Below are 21,221 nucleotides of genomic sequence, written 5' to 3'. Positions count from 1 at the left end.
TTCCTCTTGCACTGTTCGTAGCGTGGTAGAATGGAAGGTTCAATTAAAATATGAGCTTTTAATTACTAATATATTTTTTAAGTGTATCTGTTGTGGGATAAATAAATTATACAGGAAATATCACCAGCAAATGTACAGATTTTGTAAAATTACAACCAATTTTTAGCATACACACTATGCTGCTGGCATAGCTTTGAATATCAAAAATTGATTGACAGGTCAGAATGTCTAGCCGAATAATTAAGGTAACCCAGCTCTAGGCGGAGGCGGTTCTCCTGCTAACGTTCAAAGCAGTTTTAGTGTATAAGTGGCAATTCATTATACTGCTGGAATGATTCCATGGCATACATGAGCCTCTCACATTTTAAGAGGATTATAGTAATGAAGCGATAATGGAGCCATCATTTTAATATCAAACCCCTACAGAGGTAAACATCATGATGGATTCATGGTTTCCTGTCACTTACCAGCAATGATTATGATGCCAGAAGTTCCTGTTCATTACTATTTTTACGGCTTGTATCATTCTGGAGGTGTCTGGATCAAATGTAGGCATGCACCTTTTAGGTCCCTGATACTTTTCAGGGTTCTTGGCAGTCTGATTTTATATGTGGTATTGGCATTGATGCTATTCTCTGCTCCCCTATACTTGGTATGTACTTTGATAATGAGCAGGGGCGGGCTGGGCCGGGGGGCAGGGAGGCAATTGCCCCCCAGGCCGCCCGAAATTATTTTAGGATCAGCCGCGGCGGGCCGGCCCTTTAAATGCTGCAGCCGCCTGAGCACTCTGTAAAGAGCCTCAGGCGGCTGCAGGACAGATTCTCCCCTCCCCTGTAGCGTGGCCGAGCTCCTCTCCGGTCCGCGGTGCCCGGCCGGAGTGATAGGAAGGTGCACACTGAGTGTGCACTTCCTGTCAGTCCGGCCGGTTACAGGAAACAGAAACTCCTGTTCCGCGCGGAGTTTCTGTTTCCTGTAACCGGCCGGACTGACAGGAAGTGCACACTGAGCGTGCACCTTCCTATCACTCCGGCCGGGCACCGCGGACCGGAGAGCAGCTCGGCCACGCAACAGGGGAGGGGGTAAGAAGAAGGGAGGGGGGGAGTAAGAAGAGGGGAGGGGGGAGTAAGAAGAGGGGAGGGGGAATAAGAAGAGGGGGGAGTAAGAAGAGGGGAGGGGGAGTAAGAGGGGAGGAGGGGGAGTAAGAGGGGAGGTGGGGGAGTAAAAAGAGGGGAGGGGGAGTAAGAAGAGGGGAGGGGGGAGTGAGGGGAGGGGGGAGTAAGAAGAGGGGGAGTAAGAGGAGGGGAGGGGGGAGTTAGAGGAGGGGAGTAAGAGGAGGGGAGGGGGGAGTAAGAAGAGGGGAGGGAGGAGAGTAAAAAGAGGGGGAGATGGAGGGGGAGAGTAAGAGGGGAGGGGAGAGTAAGAGGAGGGGAGGGGAAGGGGGAGTAAGGAGAGGGGAGGGGGAGTAAGAAGAGGGGAGGGGGAGTAAGAAGAGGGGAGGGGGAGTAAGAAGAGGGGAGGGGAAGTCAGACGAAGGGGGGAGTAAGGAGAGGGGAGGGGGAGTAAGAAGGAGGGGGAGTAAGAAGAGGGGAGTAAGAGGGGGTGGGGAGTAAGAAGAGGGGAGGGGGAGTAAGAAGAGGGGATGGGAGAGTAAGAGGGGAGGGGGGAGTTAGAGGGGAGGTGGAGAGTGAGGGGGGAGTAAGAGGAGGTGGGGAGTAAGAAGAGGGGAGGGGGAGTAAGAAGAAGTGGGGAGTAAGAAGAGGGGAGGGGAGTAAGAAGAAGGGGGGAGTAAGAAGAGGGGAGGGGGAGTAAGAGGAGGTAGGGAGTAAGAAGAGGGGAGGGGGAGTAAGAAGAGGGGAGGGGGAGTAAGAGGGGAGGGGGGAGTAAGAAGATGGGAGGGGGGAGTAAGAAGAGGGGATGGGGGAGTAAGAGGGGAGGGGGAGTAAGAGGGGAGGGGGGGAGTAAGAGGGGAGTGGGGAGTAAGAAGAGGGGAGGGGGGAGTGAGAAGAAGAGGTAGAGGGGGAGGGGGTAGTAAGAAGAGGGGGAGGGGAGAGTAAGAAGGAGGGGAGATAAGAAAAAGAAGGGGGTGAGTAGGAAGAGGGGGGAGTAAGAAGGAGGGGAGATAAGAAAAAGAAGGGGGTGAGTAGGAAGAGGGGGGAGTAAGAAGGAGGGGAGATAAGAAAAAGAGGGGGGTAAGAAGAAGAAGGGGAAGTAAGAAGAAGAGGGGGAAGGGGAGTAAGAAGAGGGGGGAGTAAGAAGGAGGGGAGATAAGAAAAAGAGGGGGAAGGGGAGGGGGAGTAAGAAGAGGGAGAGGGGGAATAAGAAGGAGGGGAGATAAGAAAAAGAAGGGGGTAAGAAGAAGAAGGGGGGAGTAAGAAAAATAGGGGGGAGTAAGAAGAAGAAGGGGGAGTAAGAAGGAGGGGAGATAAGAAAAAGAGGGGGGTAAGAAGAAGGGGGAGTAAGAAAAAGAGTGGGGAGTAAGAAGAAGAAGAGTGGGGAGTAAGAAGAAGAAGAGTGGGGAGTAAGAAGAAGAAGAGTGGGGAGTAAGAAGAAGAAGGGGGGTGTAAGAAGAAGGGGGGTGTAAGAAGAAGAGGGGGTAAGAAGAAGAGGGGGTAAGAAGAAGGGGGAGTAAGAAGAAGTAGGAGGGTTAAGAAGAAGAAGGGTTCTTGGCAGTCTGATTTTATATGTGGTATTGGCATTGATGCTATTCTCTGCTCCCCTATACTTGGTATGTACTTTGATAATGAGCAGGGGCGGGCTGGGCCGGGGGGCAGGGAGGCAATTGCCCCCCAGGCCACCCGAAATTCTTTTAGGACCGGCCGCGGCGGGCCGGCCCTTTAAATGCTGCAGCCGCCTGAGCACTCTGTAAAGAGCCTCAGGCGGCTGCAGGACAGATTCTCCCCTCCCCTGTAGCGTGGCCGAGCTCCTCTCCGGTCCGCGGTGCTCGGCCGGAGTGATAGGAAGGTGCACACTGAGTGTGCACTTCCTGTCAGTCCGGCCAGTTACAGGAAACAGAAACTCCTGTTCCGCGCGGAGTTTCTGTTTCCTGTAACCGGCCGGACTGACAGGAAGTGCACACTGAGCGTGCACCTTCCTATCACTCCGGCCGGGCACCGCGGACCGGAGAGCAGCTCGGCCACGCAACAGGGGAGGGGGTAAGAAGAAGGGAGGGGGGGAGTAAGAAGAGGGGAGGGGGGAGTAAGAAGAGGGGAGGGGGAATAAGAAGAGGGGGGAGTAAGAAGAGGGGAGGGGGAGTAAGAGGGGAGGAGGGGGAGTAAGAGGGGAGGTGGGGGAGTAAAAAGAGGGGAGGGGGAGTAAGAAGAGGGGAGGGGGGAGTGAGGGGAGGGGGGAGTAAGAAGAGGGGGAGTAAGAGGAGGGGAGGGGGGAGTTAGAGGAGGGGAGTAAGAGGAGGGGAGGGGGGAGTAAGAAGAGGGGAGGGAGGAGAGTAAAAAGAGGGGGAGATGGAGGGGGAGAGTAAGAGGGGAGGGGAGAGTAAGAGGAGGGGAGGGGAAGGGGGAGTAAGGAGAGGGGAGGGGGAGTAAGAAGAGGGGAGGGGGAGTAAGAAGAGGGGAGGGGGAGTAAGAAGAGGGGAGGGGAAGTCAGACGAAGGGGGGAGTAAGGAGAGGGGAGGGGGAGTAAGAAGGAGGGGGAGTAAGAAGAGGGGAGTAAGAGGGGGTGGGGAGTAAGAAGAGGGGAGGGGGAGTAAGAAGAGGGGATGGGAGAGTAAGAGGGGAGGGGGGAGTTAGAGGGGAGGTGGAGAGTGAGGGGGGAGTAAGAGGAGGTGGGGAGTAAGAAGAGGGGAGGGGGAGTAAGAAGAAGTGGGGAGTAAGAAGAGGGGAGGGGAGTAAGAAGAAGGGGGGAGTAAGAAGAGGGGAGGGGGAGTAAGAGGAGGTAGGGAGTAAGAAGAGGGGAGGGGGAGTAAGAAGAGGGGAGGGGGAGTAAGAGGGGAGGGGGGAGTAAGAAGATGGGAGGGGGGAGTAAGAAGAGGGGATGGGGGAGTAAGAGGGGAGGGGGAGTAAGAGGGGAGGGGGGGAGTAAGAGGGGAGTGGGGAGTAAGAAGAGGGGAGGGGGGAGTGAGAAGAAGAGGTAGAGGGGGAGGGGGTAGTAAGAAGAGGGGGAGGGGAGAGTAAGAAGGAGGGGAGATAAGAAAAAGAAGGGGGTGAGTAGGAAGAGGGGGGAGTAAGAAGGAGGGGAGATAAGAAAAAGAAGGGGGTGAGTAGGAAGAGGGGGGAGTAAGAAGGAGGGGAGATAAGAAAAAGAGGGGGGTAAGAAGAAGAAGGGGAAGTAAGAAGAAGAGGGGGAAGGGGAGTAAGAAGAGGGGGGAGTAAGAAGGAGGGGAGATAAGAAAAAGAGGGGGAAGGGGAGGGGGAGTAAGAAGAGGGAGAGGGGGAATAAGAAGGAGGGGAGATAAGAAAAAGAAGGGGGTAAGAAGAAGAAGGGGGGAGTAAGAAAAATAGGGGGGAGTAAGAAGAAGAAGGGGGAGTAAGAAGGAGGGGAGATAAGAAAAAGAGGGGGGTAAGAAGAAGGGGGAGTAAGAAAAAGAGTGGGGAGTAAGAAGAAGAAGAGTGGGGAGTAAGAAGAAGAAGAGTGGGGAGTAAGAAGAAGAAGAGTGGGGAGTAAGAAGAAGAAGGGGGGTGTAAGAAGAAGGGGGGTGTAAGAAGAAGAGGGGGTAAGAAGAAGAGGGGGTAAGAAGAAGGGGGAGTAAGAAGAAGTAGGAGGGTTAAGAAGAAGAAGGGTTCTTGGCAGTCTGATTTTATATGTGGTATTGGCATTGATGCTATTCTCTGCTCCCCTATACTTGGTATGTACTTTGATAATGAGCAGGGGCGGGCTGGGCCGGGGGGCAGGGAGGCAATTGCCCCCCAGGCCACCCGAAATTCTTTTAGGACCGGCCGCGGCGGGCCGGCCCTTTAAATGCTGCAGCCGCCTGAGCACTCTGTAAAGAGCCTCAGGCGGCTGCAGGACAGATTCTCCCCTCCCCTGTAGCGTGGCCGAGCTCCTCTCCGGTCCGCGGTGCTCGGCCGGAGTGATAGGAAGGTGCACACTGAGTGTGCACTTCCTGTCAGTCCGGCCAGTTACAGGAAACAGAAACTCCTGTTCCGCGCGGAGTTTCTGTTTCCTGTAACCGGCCGGACTGACAGGAAGTGCACACTGAGCGTGCACCTTCCTATCACTCCGGCCGGGCACCGCGGACCGGAGAGCAGCTCGGCCACGCAACAGGGGAGGGGGTAAGAAGAAGGGAGGGGGGGGAGTAAGAAGAGGGGAGGGGGGGTAAGAAGAGGGATGGGGGGGAATAAGAAGAGGGGGGAGTAAGAAGAGGGGAGGGGGAGTAAGAAGAGGGGAGGGGGAGTAAGAGGGGAGGAGGGGGAGTAAGAGGGGAGGTGGGGGAGTAAGAAGAGGGGAGGGGGAGTAAGAAGAGGGGAGGGGGAGTAAGAAGAGGGGGAGTAAGAGGAGGGGAGGGGGGAGTTAGAGGAGGGGAGGGGGGAGTTAGAGGAGGGGAGGGGGGAGTAAGAGGAGGGGAGGGGGGAGTAAGAAGAGGGGAGGGAGGAGAGTAAAAAGAGGGGGAGATGGAGGGGGAGAGTAAGAGGGGAGGGGGAGTAAGAGGAGGGGAGGGGAAGGGGGAGTAAGGAGAGGGGGGAGTAAGAAGAGGGGAGGGGGAGAGTAAGAGGGGAGGGGGGAGTTAGAGGGGAGGTGGAGAGTGAGGGGGAGGGGGAGTAAGAGGAGGTGGGGAGTAAGAAGAGGGGAGGGGGAGTAAGAAGAAGGGGGAGTAAGAAGAGGGGAGGGGGAAGAAGAGGGGGTGGGGAATAAGAAGAGGGGAGGGGGAGTAGGAAGAGGGGAGGGGGAGAGTAAGAGGGGAGGGGGAAGTTAGAGGGGAGGTGGAGAGTGAGGGGGAGAGGGGGGAGTAAGAGGAGGTGGGGAGTAAGAAGAGGGGTGGGGGAGTAAGAAGAAGAGGGGAGTAAGAAGAGGGGAGGGGGAGTAAGAAGAGGGGAGGGGGAGTAAGAAGAAGGGGGGGTAAGAAGAGGGGAGGGGGAGGGGGGAGTAAGAGGAGGTGGGGAGTAAGAAGAGGGGAGGGGGAGAGTAAGAGGGGAGGGGGGAGTTAGAGGGGAGGTGGAGAGTGAGGGGGGAGGGGGAGTAAGAGGAGGTGGGGAGTAAGAAGAGGGGAGGGGGAGTAAGACGAAGGGGGGAGTAAGAAGAGGGGAGGGGGAGTAAGAAGAAGGGGGGAGTAAGAAGAGGGGAGGGGGGAGTAAGAGGGGAGGGGGGAGTAAGAAGAGGGGAGGGGGAGTAAGAAGAGGGGAGGGGGAGTAAGAAGAGGGGATGGGAGAGTAAGAGGGGAGGGGGGAGTTAGAGGGGAGGTGGAGAGTGAGGGGGGAGGGGGGAGTAAGAGGAGGTGGGGAGTAAGAAGAGGGGAGGGGGAGTAAGAAGAAGTGGGGAGTAAGAAGAGGGGAGGGGGAGTAAGAAGAAGGGGGGAGTAAGAAGAGGGGAGGGGGGAGTAAGAGTGGGTAGGGAGTAAGAAGAGGGGAGGGGGTGTAAGAAGAGGGGAGGGGGAGTAAGAGGGGAGGGGGGAGTAAGAAGATGGGAGGGGGAGTAAGAAGTGGGGAGGGGGGAGTAAGAGGGGAGGGGGGAGTAAGAGGGGAGTGGGGAGTAAGAAGAGGGGAGGGGGGAGTGAGAAGAAGAGGGAGAGGGGGAATAAGAAGAGGGGGAGGGGGAGTAAGAAGGAGGGGAGATAAGAAAAAGGGGGAAGAAGAGGGGGAGGTGGAGTAAGAAGAGGGAGAGGGGGAATAAGAAGAGGGGGAGGGGGGAGTAAGAAGGAGGGAGATAAGAAAAAGAAGGGGGTGAGTAGGAAGAGGGGGGAGTAAGAAGGAGGGGAGATAAGAAAAAGAGGGGGGTAAGAAGAAGAAGGGGAAGTAAGAAGAAGAGGGGGAAGGGGAGTAAGAAGAGGGGGAGGGGGAGTAAGAAGAGGGGGGAGTAAGAAGAAGGGGAGATAAGAAAAAGAGGGGGGAAGGGGAGGGGGAGTAAGAAGAGGGAGAGGGGGAATAAGAAGGAGGGGAGATAAGAAAAAGAAGGGGGTAAGAAGAAGAAGGGGGGAGTAAGAAAAATAGGGGGGAGTAAGAAGAAGAAGAGTGGGGAGTAAGAAGAAGAAGAGTGGGGAGTAAGAAGAAGAAGAGTGGGGAGTAAGAAGAAGAAGAAGGGATGAGTAAGAAGAAGGGGGTAAGAAGAAGGGGGGGTAAGAAGAAGGGGGGAGTAAGAAGAAGAAGGGGGTAAGAAGAAGGGGGTGTAAGAAGAAGGGGGAGTAAGAAGAAGTAGGAGGGTTAAGAAGAAGAAGGGGGGAGTAAGAAGAAATAGGAGGGTTAAGAAGAAGAAGGGGGGAGTAAGAAGAAGAAGGGGGGAGTAAGAAGAACACGGGGGGTGAGGAGAACACATAGAGGGAGGAGTGAGAAGAACACAGGGAGAGTGGAGGGGGTATGAGAAGAGCACAGGGATTGTGGGTGAGTGTGAGAAGAGACCGCTAAGGGAGGGTGGGGGAGAGCTCCAAGGGACAGAAGGGACAGCTCTATAGGAGAGGGGGCAAGACAGGGAGCTCTTTCACACTATGCGCACACACACACACACACACACAATGCATCCCTATACATACACAGAAACACACAATGCATCCCTATACATACACAGAAACACACAATGCATCCCTATACATACACAGAAACACAACATGTTTCCCTTACACACAGAGAAACACACAATGCATCCATTACACACACACACAATGCAACCCTTATACACAAAGACAAGGCATCCTTTGCACACATACACAGAAACAGACAATGTAAACACACACACACGGCTTTTCTTACATACACACAGAAACACAATGCATCTCTTACACTCAATGCACAAACATACAGACACACACCTTGCATCCCTTATGCATGCAAACACAGATTCACACAATGCATCCCTTACACACAACCAGAAACACATAATACATCCCTTATACACAAATACACACTGCTTCCACTACACACAAACACACTGCATCACTTGCACAAACTGGTATCCCTATACACTACATACCATAAGCACACATATTAGATCCTCTACAATAACACATAACACATCCCCTACACATTCCACTCCCTGTGAGCGAACTCATGGGTGGGTGGAACATAAAAGTGGACTTATGAGTGGGCCTTATGGGCATACTCACCGTCAGGCTCTCGGGCCCAGACCTTGAGCTGTGTAAGGGGCCCCAAAAAATGGAGCTGCTTCCAATTCTCCCAGAACATTGAATTTTGTGACCACAGTTGCAAACAGCCTCCAGAGATCCTGTTCTACACCAGACCAGTGGAGCCAAATTGAAGCCCATCATCATCTTCATCTGGTTGTAAGTAGGCAATCTAGTATATTATTAGTGACACTAATCTATAATATACCTCACATTAAATGGACACTATAGCTTAATGAAGTGGTTGTGGTGTCTATAGCTGGTCCCTGCAGGCTTTGTAATGTAAACACACACTGTGTGCAGCACTGGCGTTAGTTCATATGGCAGATCATATGGGTGGGGCATTGTGATGTCACATGGGGAGGGCGGCAAATTTTTTTTTTGCACCGGCTCTGTTCCTGGGCAGGTGCACCAGTCTACTGGAGACCCACAGGAGGGAAGTGCACTGATTGCACTGCACTCTCCTCCTGCCCAGATCCGTCTTTACCGCAGTGCAAGTGCCCTCTGCCCCTAATTTACAGTAGCTCACACTCACAACAAGCAGTGCCTGGAGCCCTTTGCAGAGACGGGAACAAAGAGGTTCTGCGGCAGCTGGCTGTCCTGCAAACAGCTGTTCCCCATGCAGGCCACAGGTGGCGCTGTGCTGGGAGAATGTGATTACTCTTCACTTCCTCCCAGCCTACAGAGCAGCGCATGGGAGAGAGAGAGGAGGAGGCATGATTTAATCTTACAATAAATCCACTAAGCAAATCTTTATAAATATGGGGGGATGAGCTCTGTTTCCACAGTTTATTGGTGTTTACTCTGATGTCTGTATTAATATTGAGGGCTGTCTAAGTAGTTACATCAGTGTGTGTCGGCAGGGCCATCCACTGGTGTGCACCAGCAGTAGGTGCAGTCAGATCATATCCTCTCCCTCGTGGTTCCGGTGCTCAGTTAGTGAGTCAGAGCACAGGCTCAGAGATTCTCAGCCTGCGCTCTGACAACATTGAAAGTCAGAGCCGTGAAGGAGCGGGTATGGCAAAGAGCTACTGATTAGTATAACATCAATATCCGTTATAAAACCAGGAAAAGGTGGGCATGGATGGTGAACTGATTTGGTGGTGCAATGGGCCACTTGACTGGTTTTGCCCCCCAGGCCTAAGGCTGCCAGCCCTCCCCTCATAATGAGTATTTCTGGACTCCCTGTCCTTGGCTTGTATAAGAGATCAGTAATCCCCAATCCAGTGCTCAAGGCACACCAACAATGCAGCATTTAGATATTTCCCATTTTTTTCCCAAAAGATACTGACAAAATCTGGATCGTTAGTGGGCTTTGAGAAGTTGGCTGGATACCATGGTATTAGGTCATAAAACCTGTTGATTTATTTCTATTTCTTAAGAAGTGTTTTGTCACTGCAACAACTAGTAAAAAAATCTTTCTGTAATTTCTGTGCTTTTCAATCCTTTCTTAGGAAATGTGTTTGACTTGTGAGTTAATGGACGCACCATGCACACAATAAAATATTATTTGGCATGGGGTTAAGGTGTTGTTAATGAGCTAATGAGCTAATAAGTCATATATTTTAATAATTACAGAACCTATCTCTTATTGATGTTTTTAGGATTAGATTTCTACATACCTCACAATGGTTATTATCGTGGAAGGCACGTAGGACCTAACAGCTTGATAAAGGCTCCTTTGTGAGCCGAAACATTGTGATTTTTCTTCTCTACTCAATCTACCTTGGATTACATTCCCATTCCGGACAGTACTTTTTACAATAGTTCCTAACATTGGCGTCCCGTGAATCAGGAAGAGGGATAAAAGGGGCAGGTCAGTGCGAATCACATTCCTGGTGCAATGTAGAATGGTACGCCTAAATTACTGGCAAGTCATCCTGGTGTAAATACATGACAGAATGCTGCTAATCAAGAGGGCCGGTCCACTTTTGGGCAGACCATGCATGGAGCACTGTTCTAGTGTGCTCTGCATGGTCCTAGTGCAAAGTGTAACATGAGCACCTATCATGCGCTCATAGTATGCTTCTTGGGAACACTTCCCTAGTTTTCCCAAAAGTGTGACACCAGAGGGCATGCCTTTACATGATTGGATATGGACCCTAAAATTTGTACTGTACCACCAATATCAGGAAGATTGAGAAGACTAGTGGCATTTAAATTGAGCATGGGTCAGTTCTAGCTTTCCCTACATATGTCCATGAATTTTGGCATTGTCCTTATAGTCTATCCATTGTGTCAATGCACCTGCCCTTTAGTGGATGCTTGTTTTCAGCACTTAAAATGTGCATTTTTGGAGCTTAAAGGACCACTCTAGGCACCCAGACCACTTCAGCTTAATGAAGTGGTCTGGGTGCCAGGTCCAGCTAGGGTTAACTAATTGTTTTATAAACATAGCAGTTTCAGAGAAACTGCTATGTTTATCAATTAGTTAAGCCTTCCCCCTAATTCTCTAGTGGCTGTCTCATTGACAGCCGCTAGAGGCGCTTGCGTGATTCTCACTGTGAAAATCACAGTGAGAGCACGCAAGCGTCCATAGGAAAGCATTATGAATGCTTTCCTATGTGACCGGCTGAATGCGCGCGCAGCTCTTGCCGCGCGTGCGCATTCAGCCGACGGGGAGGAACGGAGGCGGAGAGGAGGAGGAGAGCTCCCCGCCCAGCGCTGGAAAAAGGTAAGTTTTTACCCCTTTCCCCTTTCCAGAGCCGGGCGGGAGTGGGTCCCTGATGGTGGGGGCACCCTCAGGGCACTCTAGTGCCAGGAAAACGAGTATGCTTTCCTGGCACTAGAGTGGTCCTTTAAGTAAGCTGGTAGAGCCTTGGCAAGTTAGTAAAATTAAGTGCTGTGCTCCTCCAGTGTCTCTCTGTGTTAGGCTTTACAGGAAGTGGAAGGGATCCACTAAAAACCTCTCACATAGGAAATATATTGCAGTATATTGCAGAAGGAGCAGGCAGGGCCAGTGCAAGGATTTGGGGCTACACAGGCATTTTATGCATTTCATCCCCCCTTTACTATGTGTTACATCCTCTTGTGTGTCTCTTATAACCCCCCTTGTGTATCTTTCTTTCCCCAGCCCCTTTATGTGTCTCCCTCCCCCTCCTTCTCTTTTTGTGTGTCTCTTTCGTCCCCCCAGCCCCCTTCTGTGGCTCTCTCCCCTCAGCGCATTTTGTGTCTTTTTCCATGCGATATAGACATAGGAGGGGGACAGGGGCTGACAGGGGGGACAGGAGTTGAGAGGGCGGACGGGCTGCAGAGGAGGGGGTGGCAGGAGGTGAAAAGGGGGAAAGGGGCTGAGGAAGGGGACAGGGGCTGAGGAAGGGGACAGGGGCGGAGGAAGATAACAGGGGCTGAGGGACAGGGGCAGAGGAAAGGGACATGGGCAGAGGAAGAGAGGACAGGGGCTGAGAAAAGGGACAGGGGCTGAGGAAAGGGTACAGGGGCTGAGGAAAGGGGACAGGGGCTGAGGAAAGGGGACAGGGGCTGAGGAAAGGGGACAGGGGCTGAGGAAGGGGGACAGGAACTGAGCAGTGGGACAAGGGCTGAGTAGGGGGACAGGGGCAGAGGAAGGGGGACAGGGGCTGAGAAAGGGGGATGGGGCAGAGGAAGAGGGACAGGGGCTGAAGAGGGAGACAGGGGCTGAGAAGTGGGAAAGGGGCTAAAGAAGAGGACGGGGCAGAGGAAGTGAGACAGGAGCTGAGGAATGGGACAGGAGCTGAGGAAAGGGACAGGGGCTGAGGAAGGGGGGCAGGGCTTAAGGAAGGGGATAGGGAAGGGGGACAGGGGATGAGGAAGGGGGCTTAGGAAAGGGGCAGGGGCTGAGGAAAATGACAGGGGCAGAAGAAGGGGGACAGGGACTGAGGAAGGGGGACAGGGGCTGAGGAAGGGGGACAAGGGCTGTGTAGGGGGATAAAAAAAAGTGTATTCCTCCCTCCCTGAGGCTTACCTTGGTCCAGGGAGGGGTGGGACAGGATCTGGATTCTGGGAGTCAGTGAAGTTGGCCAGCCTCTCCTGATGATTTCAGGAGGAGGGGACGGTACTTACACTGCTCTTCTCCCAGACTCCAGAGCGCTCCTGGGAGAAGAGCATTGGAAGTCACGCCCCCTCCTGACATCATCCGACTTCCCTGGCTGCAGGGAGAGACAGGTAATTTGAAAAGGGATTCTGATTTTGCGCCCCCCTGCTCTGGTGCCCTAAGGCAGCTGCCTGAGCCATCTTATGGACGCGCCGGCCCTGTGAGCAGGGATAGCCTTGAGTGATACACACTGTATATCATCTCCTGCAGCTATAATATGCTAATCATATGAAAGTAACCCTTAAAACTCCACATCCCCCCAACATCCTTGTCCTTCCCCTAAATTTAACCCTTCCAGGTTAACATCCTCCAGGAGAGTTGGAAGTTCATGACCAGGAGCTTCCACTAGACTTCTTGAGCTAAGCCCTGAGATGAGAGTGTCAGCAGATCACTCTCAGTCAATGAGATAAGCTCTGCAACACCCAGCATAGCTCAGACAGAAAGCTTCTGGCTAGAGAGCAGGCAGTAATAGAGGCAGCGAGTTTGCATCCAGAAGACTCCAGGTAAGAAGTCAAGCTGTCCTAAAACCGACTACTTACATCGGGTGGGCTGCACGGCAGTCCTGATACCTTCACTACAGCACACTGTGGTGCTTGGAGTGTTCCTTTAATTTGTAAAAAAAAACTTTTACTTTAATTGTAGAATATCAGTGCTTAGTTTTGGGACTCATGCATGCAAAAAAAATGAATGTTTGTGGACAAGCACTTTCTGCTGCTAATGGTAAGTTGGATCCCACTGATAACAGAAGTCTATCTTTCTTTTCTAAATATAAACACATGCAAGAGATTGGTGAGCATTGATAACACTCTTTTCTCTCTAGGTCTCTTATTCACCTAAAAAGAAAAACTTTTCATTTGCCAGAAAGAAAAAGAAAGCTGAGAACAATATAAGACACCACTCCGAATATTCCGTTGGAAAGCTTCAGATGCAGGTTTGTTAGTAAGATGATTGGGTTTTTAGCATGTAAAGGAGGGACTGGACATGTTAAAAAAAAAAAAAAATAGAATGTGCATAATTACAAACTGTGTCAGACAAAGTAGTTTGCCAAGTGATTTATTTATTATAATTTTTGGCATTTGTTCTTTAAAATTAACGTAACAAGACATTTGGATCATATTGACTATGTAAAAATAAAACAAATAATATAAAATCACCTGACCTTATCTGTTCCATATTGATGAATAAAATTGTTTGATAATTTTTAACACTTTTCAGTCCCCTCATTTCTGTTAAAGACAGGCTATATACCCCCAGTTAAGCTTTCCGTGCTATAAATATCTGCATGTACCTCGTAAGTCCGCCGGCTGGTGATGGCACACTTTTTATATTAATTCCATATAGGTGGATGATCTTATAGAAACACTTGCAGATAAGACAACAAAACTCTTGGAACAGAGACATGAGGAGCTTCGAGAGTGTGAATACCTGGGAAATGAAATCCTTCAGTCAGCAAAACAATTTCAAAGAGTCTCTAAGAAGAAGACAAGGAAATACAAATTTAAAAATATTTGTTTTCCTTGCATTTGCTGTTGCTAATAGGTACAGTGTGAAAATTGTTTACGGCCATCTATGGAACTACAGATCTTGCCTATGCAATCTCACTACTCCGTTGCAATTTTGTAGTTAAATCATTTTATTTATCTGGCCCTAGTCACACCTCCCCTGGCTGTGACTCGCACAGCCTCCATAACAAAAATCATGTTCAAACTGATCTTACAGCACAATGTGTTTACTTTACAAGTTACTCTACTTTTTTGATAATTGAACTTTATTAATGTCCATAAAAAGAGTATGATATGGAAAAAGGGATTGGAATATATATAATAAGGGAATCACCTCATGTTGGTCCATTACAAACATAGCAACTCACAAAGGAACACCATCAACATTATATCTATTAAATCCAAGTTCTTTGTACTAATAGCAACCTGGACATGTAACCAGACCTCCATAACGTTCTTCAGTATATTCCACATCTCTGCTTATTCAACTGTCCCAATCCAATCCCTCAACTCTCCCATTGGGCATCTCTTTTAAGCTGCTGCTGTTGTAGCACCTGATCTGCATGCGTTCCACAACGACCACTTTTCATGAAAAGTTTTGTCGGTGTACATATGTGCATTGGGTCTCGTGTATATTCTGGATGTCGACTAATTTAATTAGCTTAAACACCATGGGTGGGTTCTGGGATATCCACACCGTTGTTATGTGTTGTTGGACTGTTACTATAAAGTGTAGTATTAATTTTATAGACAATTTTGGATACTCCGATACAGGAGGTATGCTTTAGGTGTAAAGGTATATGTAATACCGGTCACCTCAATAGTTAAGAGCCTCCCAAATGGATCCAACCTGAGCACAATTCCACCAGATGTGAATCATGGAACACTCCTTTAGACACAGTGAAGAAAATGTTTGTAATCTGATAGTCACCATATACCATCTATATAGTGTTTTCATATGCTATTCCACCAATGCTGTGGATCGTCCTGTAAGTATTCTTGCCCATTGTACTGGTGAAATTTCAATTCACAAGTTTGATTCTCAGCTGTGGTATTTGTGTGACTGGGAAAAAGGCAGGTGTGTGGCCATTAGTTTGTAGCACATGGAGATGGCTTTGCATCCTGGCAGCAGTTTTCCATTGATACACGTTTGTTCAATAGGCAAATTGTGTGTCCCCACCAATACCCTTGTCTTTTTAATACTATAATCAAATATTTAAGTTGCAAATAAGAATATAGAGAGCTTTGAGGGAGGTCTAGTTGTGTTTGCAAGATAGTAAAATGTGATATATAAATGTGGACTCTGGGTTAATCCATTATCTTGTGGTTAAAGGTAGGTAAGCGGTATGTTAAAGCTGAAATCAGTGTGGATAAAGATAGCAGCAACTAGATGCATACTTGCAAGAAACATGATATTCAGTCATATAATTTTTCAACTGTGGGGTGATAGCAAAATTGAGGTGCTTCAGGCTGGGGTTTTTTGCCTTCTTTTGGATCAACGGCAAAGAGCAAATGGGAGGAAGGCTGAACTTGATTGACATATGTCTCTTTTCAGCCTATGTAACTATGAAACATTGGAGCAAATTAAAGATTAATATTTCTCCCATATATTCAAAGTGAGTATGATTAATCGGGAAGGCCCAGATAATTTGGGTATTGGCTTGGAGGCCATAGAAGTTGAGAAATCAAATGTGAATGTGTAAGATCATTTTTCGTAGTAACCCATTGGGGTTTCTCTGCTCATAAAAAATGGGGGGAATACCGAGGTTGCAATGGCAGCATTAAAATAGATTTGTAAATTAGGTACTCCAAAGCACCCCGGTTTAGACTGGCGCTTGTAAAATCCACAAAGCAGTTCTTGGCCCACGCAAACTTTACCAAGTCTGAGGCTTTGCACTCCCTTGTTCTATCCGCATGCCATGAATGTCAGGATTCAATCTAATTGCTTGTAAGATGGGCCATCATGTTCAGAAGGGGTGAAAGCAGGCATCTCTACCTTGTTCCATTAATAATGGAAAATAAACGAGAGACAAAACACGCTTGTAAAATCTGTGCTTTTGGTGCAGAATACCATGCAAATATAAATGTAATAAAGATAATTGTGAACACAAATTTCTTCAACACTGCTCTCAGGAATCTCCAGCTCAGGCAGTTAGATGCCTTCTCTGCATCTAATGCCAAGAGAAGACTGCCTACGCCAGAGATCTCAAGTTGCCAAACCATGATAGGTGATTCTGTGATAATATTCTTAGAGTTTCTTTTGAGATTTTCATTTTGGATAGGATGCTTCTTGGATAAATCTCCCTATAACAACTGACCACAGAGCCTCCTCGTTGATGTTGCCCATCTTATTAAGAGAAAAATACTAAGTCAAAGTGGAGTCACTAAACTGGAAGTCCATAAGAAATTTGTCATTTAATCTCTGTCCCCGAAATTGGAATGAGTCTCAAAGTTCCAATATCACTGGGCTATTGTCAGACCACACTATCGTACCTGTGCTACAGTTCATGAGTTCGGCTAAGGCTGTATTGTCGACAAAGAAAGTATCAACTCTGTAGAGGAGTGCTGGTCTTTCTCCGCTGGTAATCCGAATAAGGCTCAGGAACAAGTAATAAAACCCAAGAGAATAATATCCATGATTAGTAAAGCAATCCAAAAAGTATCCCACATGTTTCCCAATGACTGGACGACACACAGCATCAGGAGCAGAACTGAACTGAGGTTTAATTTCACATGCCTGCTTTTAAGCAATTCTCCATGCAAGGGAGACACCCACAGTAATTATTACAGTAACCAATAAAATACATGTTACCTCCCACACATCTCCTCCTCTCAGCATGACACATAATCCACTTAATCCGTGTACATTATTTCCCCAGTTCCTGGATGTACCCCAAATACATAGGGTACACTCCTAAATAGATCGGACCAGGGGATCGGGAGTTATGGAAGAGTAAAGTTTTGACCGACCGCACAGGTAACAATAGCCGGAAATAGTTCCGTAAGTTTTGGCCTTGCGGTCGGTCTCGGTTCGTGGGTATAAACAGATGAAAATACCGAATGAAATGGCTGATGCTTGCCCTCATGTGAATCCCCTTGTTCGGATGAGTCTTTCTACCCAACGGCAGCTCGTTCGGTTGTTTCAGCACGAAGATATAGAAGTCTGGAGGTCTCAGCGGTGTTTGCTTAGTCGAGTGCCCGATTTGGGTTCCAGACACTCGACGACCAAACACCGCTGTTTGGGAGTTAAGATGGCCGCCGCCACGTGTCCGTATCCCGGATGGCAGCCACCCATAGAACAAAGTACTGATTGCCAATTATGGGTTTGCAACATTGTTGCGAACGGTAATGAGAGGCACACTTACCCCTGGGGTGGTCTGATTGTTCGGTAGTTTCACTTGTACAATAAATGGAGTGATTTTACCGAACAATCAGACGAATGCTGCATACAAGGTGAATACATGGAATAAGCAGTACACGAAAGCATATTAAAACACAAATTTTGAGGACAGCCTTAAAGGACCACTCTAGGCACCCAGACCCCTTCAGCTTAATGAAGTGGTCTGGGTGCCAGGTCCAGCTAGGGTTAACCCATTTTTTTTATAAACATAGCAGTTTCAGAGAAACTGCTATGTTTATAAATTGGTTAAGCCTTCCCCCAAATCCTCTAGTGGCTGTCTCATTGACAGCCACTAGAGGCGCTTGCGTGATTCTCACTGTGAAAATCACAGTGAGAGCACGCAAGCGTCCATAGGAAAGCATTGATAATGCTTTCCTATGCGTCCAGCTGAATGCGCGCGCAGCTCTTGCCGCGCGAGCGCATTCAGCCGACGGGGCGGAACGGAGGAGGATCAGAGGCAGAGAGCTCCCCGCCCAGCGCTGGAAAAAGGTACGTTTTACCCCTTTTCCCCTTTCCAGAGCCGGGCGGGAGGGGGACCCTGAGGGTGGGGGCACCCTCAGGGCACTATAGTGCCAGGAAAACGAGTATGCAGGGCCGGCCTTAGGGGTGTGCGAGCTGTGCGGCCGCACAGGGCGCCATGGAGCAGGGGGCGCCGTGCGGCCGCACAGCCGATTTAAAAAAAAAAAATATATATATATATTTTTTTTTTTAAATTTGCAGCGGGGGCGGAGCTTACCGTGCGGCGGGGGCGGAGCTAAAAGCGCCGGAAAACTGCTGCAGGGGAAGCAGGAAGGAGTCCCTGCTTCCCCACCAAACAGTCACCAGGAGCTGCACTGCCTCCACAATTAACTCCACAGGTAACTGTGTGATTGTCAGGTGAGTGTGACTCTCTGCCTATGTGTATGACTGTCTGCCTCTGTGTGTGTGTGTGTGTTACTGTCTGTGTGTGTGTGTTACTGTCTGTGTGTGTGTGTGTGTATGACTGTGTGTATGACTGTCTGCCTCTGTGTGTGTGTGTGTCTGTGTGTATGACTGTCTGCCTCTGTGTGTATGACTATCTGCCTGTGTGTGTGTGTGTGTGTGTGTATATGACTGTCTGCCACTGTGTGTCTGTGTGTATTACTGTCTGCCTCTGTGTGTTTGTCTGTGTGTATTACTGTCTGCCTCTGTGTGTGTGACTATCTGCCTGTGTGTGTGTGTGTGTGTGTGTGTGTGTGACTGTCTGCGTGTGTGTGTGTGTGTGTGTGTATGACTGTCTGCGTGTGTGTGTGTGTATATGACTGGCTGCCACTGTGTGTCTGTGTGTATTACTGTCTGCCTCTGTGTGTTTGTCTGTGTGTATGACTGTCTGCCTCTGTGTGTATGACTGTCTGCCTCTGTGTGTATGACTGTCTGCGTGTGTGTGTGTGTGTGTGTATGACTGTCTGCCTCTGTGTGTATGACTGTGTGTGTGTCTGTGTGTATTACTGTCTGTGTGTGTCTGTGTGTATGACTGACTGTCTGCCTGTGTGTGTCTGTGTGTATGTCTGCCTGTGTGTGTGTGTGTGTGTGTGTGTATGACTATCTGCTTGTGTGTGTGTGTGGATGTCTTCCTGTGTGTGTGTGTGGATGTCTTCCTGTGTGTGTATGGGCGTCTGACTCTGTGTGTGTGTGTGTGTGTGTCACATACAACCAATACACGCATATCACACACTGTTAATATACCCATTACAAATATCACACATAGCATACATATCACACACAGTCATCACACGTACTATTAGATACACAGACAACACAAACATAACAGCATACATGGATGACGGGGGGGGGGGGCGCTGTGAAGATTTTTCGCACAGGGCGTCTAAATGCCTAAGGCCGGCCCTGCGAGTATGTCTTCCTGGCACTATAGTGGTCCTTTAATGCAATCCGCTACTGAAATAACTGGCTGTGTGTTTATTTAGTTGAATAAGTCTTTTATATATATAGTATTGGGCCAAATGCTCGCCACAATAATATATGTCTATATTATTGAAAAGTACTAATACGCAATCTGACGTTCTTTTAAAAAAATAAGCATTTATTCTACTTCAATAGCAAACATAGAATATACTTAACAGATGGTATTTCTTAACGAAGTTACAGAGAGTCGTCTTTGTATCAGTAACTCAGGATATCAGAGAGGAGAACAAAACGGATCGTAGCAGGAAGAGCAAGAGACCGTGGTCCTTTGTCCTCTTCCCTTTATAGCCCAAATTACGTCATAACGTTTAGTTTAGACTAGCCATATAAGGAAATTCCCCATATAAAGACCCAAATCTCTTCTACAGCAAATTCCAGAGACCTCATGGTACAGAATAGCAAACACCATCTGTTCTGTATAACCCATTGGACAGCCACACCTTAATATGTATTTGAATAGGAACATATAGAATATGCAATATTCTACAGCTACAAACTCTAATAAATGTGTCATGAATATGGGATTAGTATGTGTAGTCTTTCTCTAATGGGCGACGTATTCTCCAGCCCATATAAATCTAATAATTTAACTATGCTTACTTGATATGTAATTGGCATTTTATCTGCCCTTATGAGAGGTAGATGTATTGAGGGCTGGGGATTGGACAAAATGAAACCCATTGCACATTATAAGCCCCCGATTTTGTGCTAATGCACTTTGGCTAGAAAAGAGCTAAGGGCATTTATTTCATCAGAGTTTGGAAAGCACACGGAAACTAGTGTGTACTGAATATTGTTAAAGAGACTTATCAAGATTATTTATCTACCCTGACTGTCAGTTATTTTCCTCTGAAGTTGGAATATTATATCTTTATGCATAAATATCAACATGTCCCTAGACATAGACCAAAAGATAGAGTGATATTGGGTGGGATAATGTTTAGTAAACATACAGAGATTTTGCGGACCTTTGAAATGTTTTTTTTTTATACAGGCTATGTCTACTTGTTGATGCCTGATATTGTGCAGAAGAGATCTCCTTTTCTCTGGGGTGTTCAACCCCTTGACATTAAATGGAAAAATGTTAAAAAAAAATTTAGGTTGTGAAACAACCCTTATCGTACATAATGCAAAGAGTGCGAATAATCTGTAAGGCGAATAGATTTGTATATGTTGTGGACACCAGCGTTAAACCAAGAACCCCGATTCCAGCAAACAAATCATAAGTAAACTGCAACAAAATGATATACAACATGATGTACATCCACAAGTCCTCAGACAGTGAGAGTTCCGCTTTAAGACTGCTAATGCTGGCTCTATTAAATGGCAGAAATATGTCTCTCCTGTAAATATCTGAACACATAGGTCAACTTCAAATGGAGCAACCATCACAAATGTATTTTCACAAAAAAACAGGATTATTTATCGATGTATTTATTTTAAATTGCGTTACTGGCTGTGAAGGGGATAAAGAAGAAAAAAAAAATTCTCATTAAAAAGTAGCTTCTGCACACGGAAGATGGCAACAATAAAAAACAATCAAATCCTTAAATATTCTGTGTGCTCTTCTTCACTAAAAATAAAAACTCAAATCAATATCTTTCTATGACTATGCCTGTGACGTGCTGAGTCTCGGAGCCTGCACAACACGCAGAACTGTCAAACCATTAATCTTTAACTCAACTCGCAGGATGTTCAACAACCAAGGTTAGTTTCTATGGGAATTGCCTCAAATCCTTGAAGATTATGGCAACCATTACAGATTTCCCTGAAGAACAACTCTTAACTAGTGTATAAAAATACTTTGTTTGAGACTGTTAAAAGGTTATATATATATATATATATATTTGTGGTCGGTTAATATCATATAGTGAAATACCTTGTGATTGGAATTAAGTCGGTGTGGTGTGCCAGAACCGACGTAGGGGGTAGGCCTGTAAAAGAGGGCCTCCCCGAATGAATTGTATAAGAGGGAGAGGTGGGTGGGGTGAACAGCGTGCGTACGGCAAGGTATGAAGGGGGGAGTAGCGTTTATATAGGAACGCTTAACTCCTCCCACAAATACAGGCCTTACGGCCTTAAACT

At 48.2% G+C, this 21,221-nt stretch overlaps 1 protein-coding gene across 3 annotated transcripts in view; it reads left to right on the top strand.

Moving 5' to 3' along the window:
- Positions 1 to 20,862, top strand: part of C7H3orf49 (chromosome 7 C3orf49 homolog) — a 37,001-nt gene extending 16,139 nt beyond the window's left edge. For 2 of the 3 annotated variants that reach the window (XM_063427547.1, XM_063427545.1), the window contains exons 4-5: positions 13,114 to 13,224; positions 13,635 to 14,092. In XM_063427547.1, the coding sequence (XP_063283617.1) occupies positions 13,114 to 13,224; positions 13,635 to 13,829 (306 nt within the window). In that variant the 3' untranslated portion in view covers positions 13,830 to 14,092. Of the gene's footprint in view, positions 1 to 13,113; positions 13,225 to 13,634; positions 14,093 to 20,130 lie in introns of those variants that run through there. The other variant, XM_063427546.1, reaches the window with a different exon arrangement.
- The last annotated feature ends 359 nt before the right edge of the window (positions 20,863 to 21,221 follow it).

This window comes from Pelobates fuscus, chromosome 7 (assembly GCF_036172605.1).
Source record: "Pelobates fuscus isolate aPelFus1 chromosome 7, aPelFus1.pri, whole genome shotgun sequence".
Taxonomy (NCBI): Eukaryota; Metazoa; Chordata; class Amphibia; order Anura; family Pelobatidae; genus Pelobates; species Pelobates fuscus.
The sequence above is the reverse complement of the archived record's forward strand: the minus strand, read 5'-3'. Positions and strand labels throughout refer to the sequence as shown.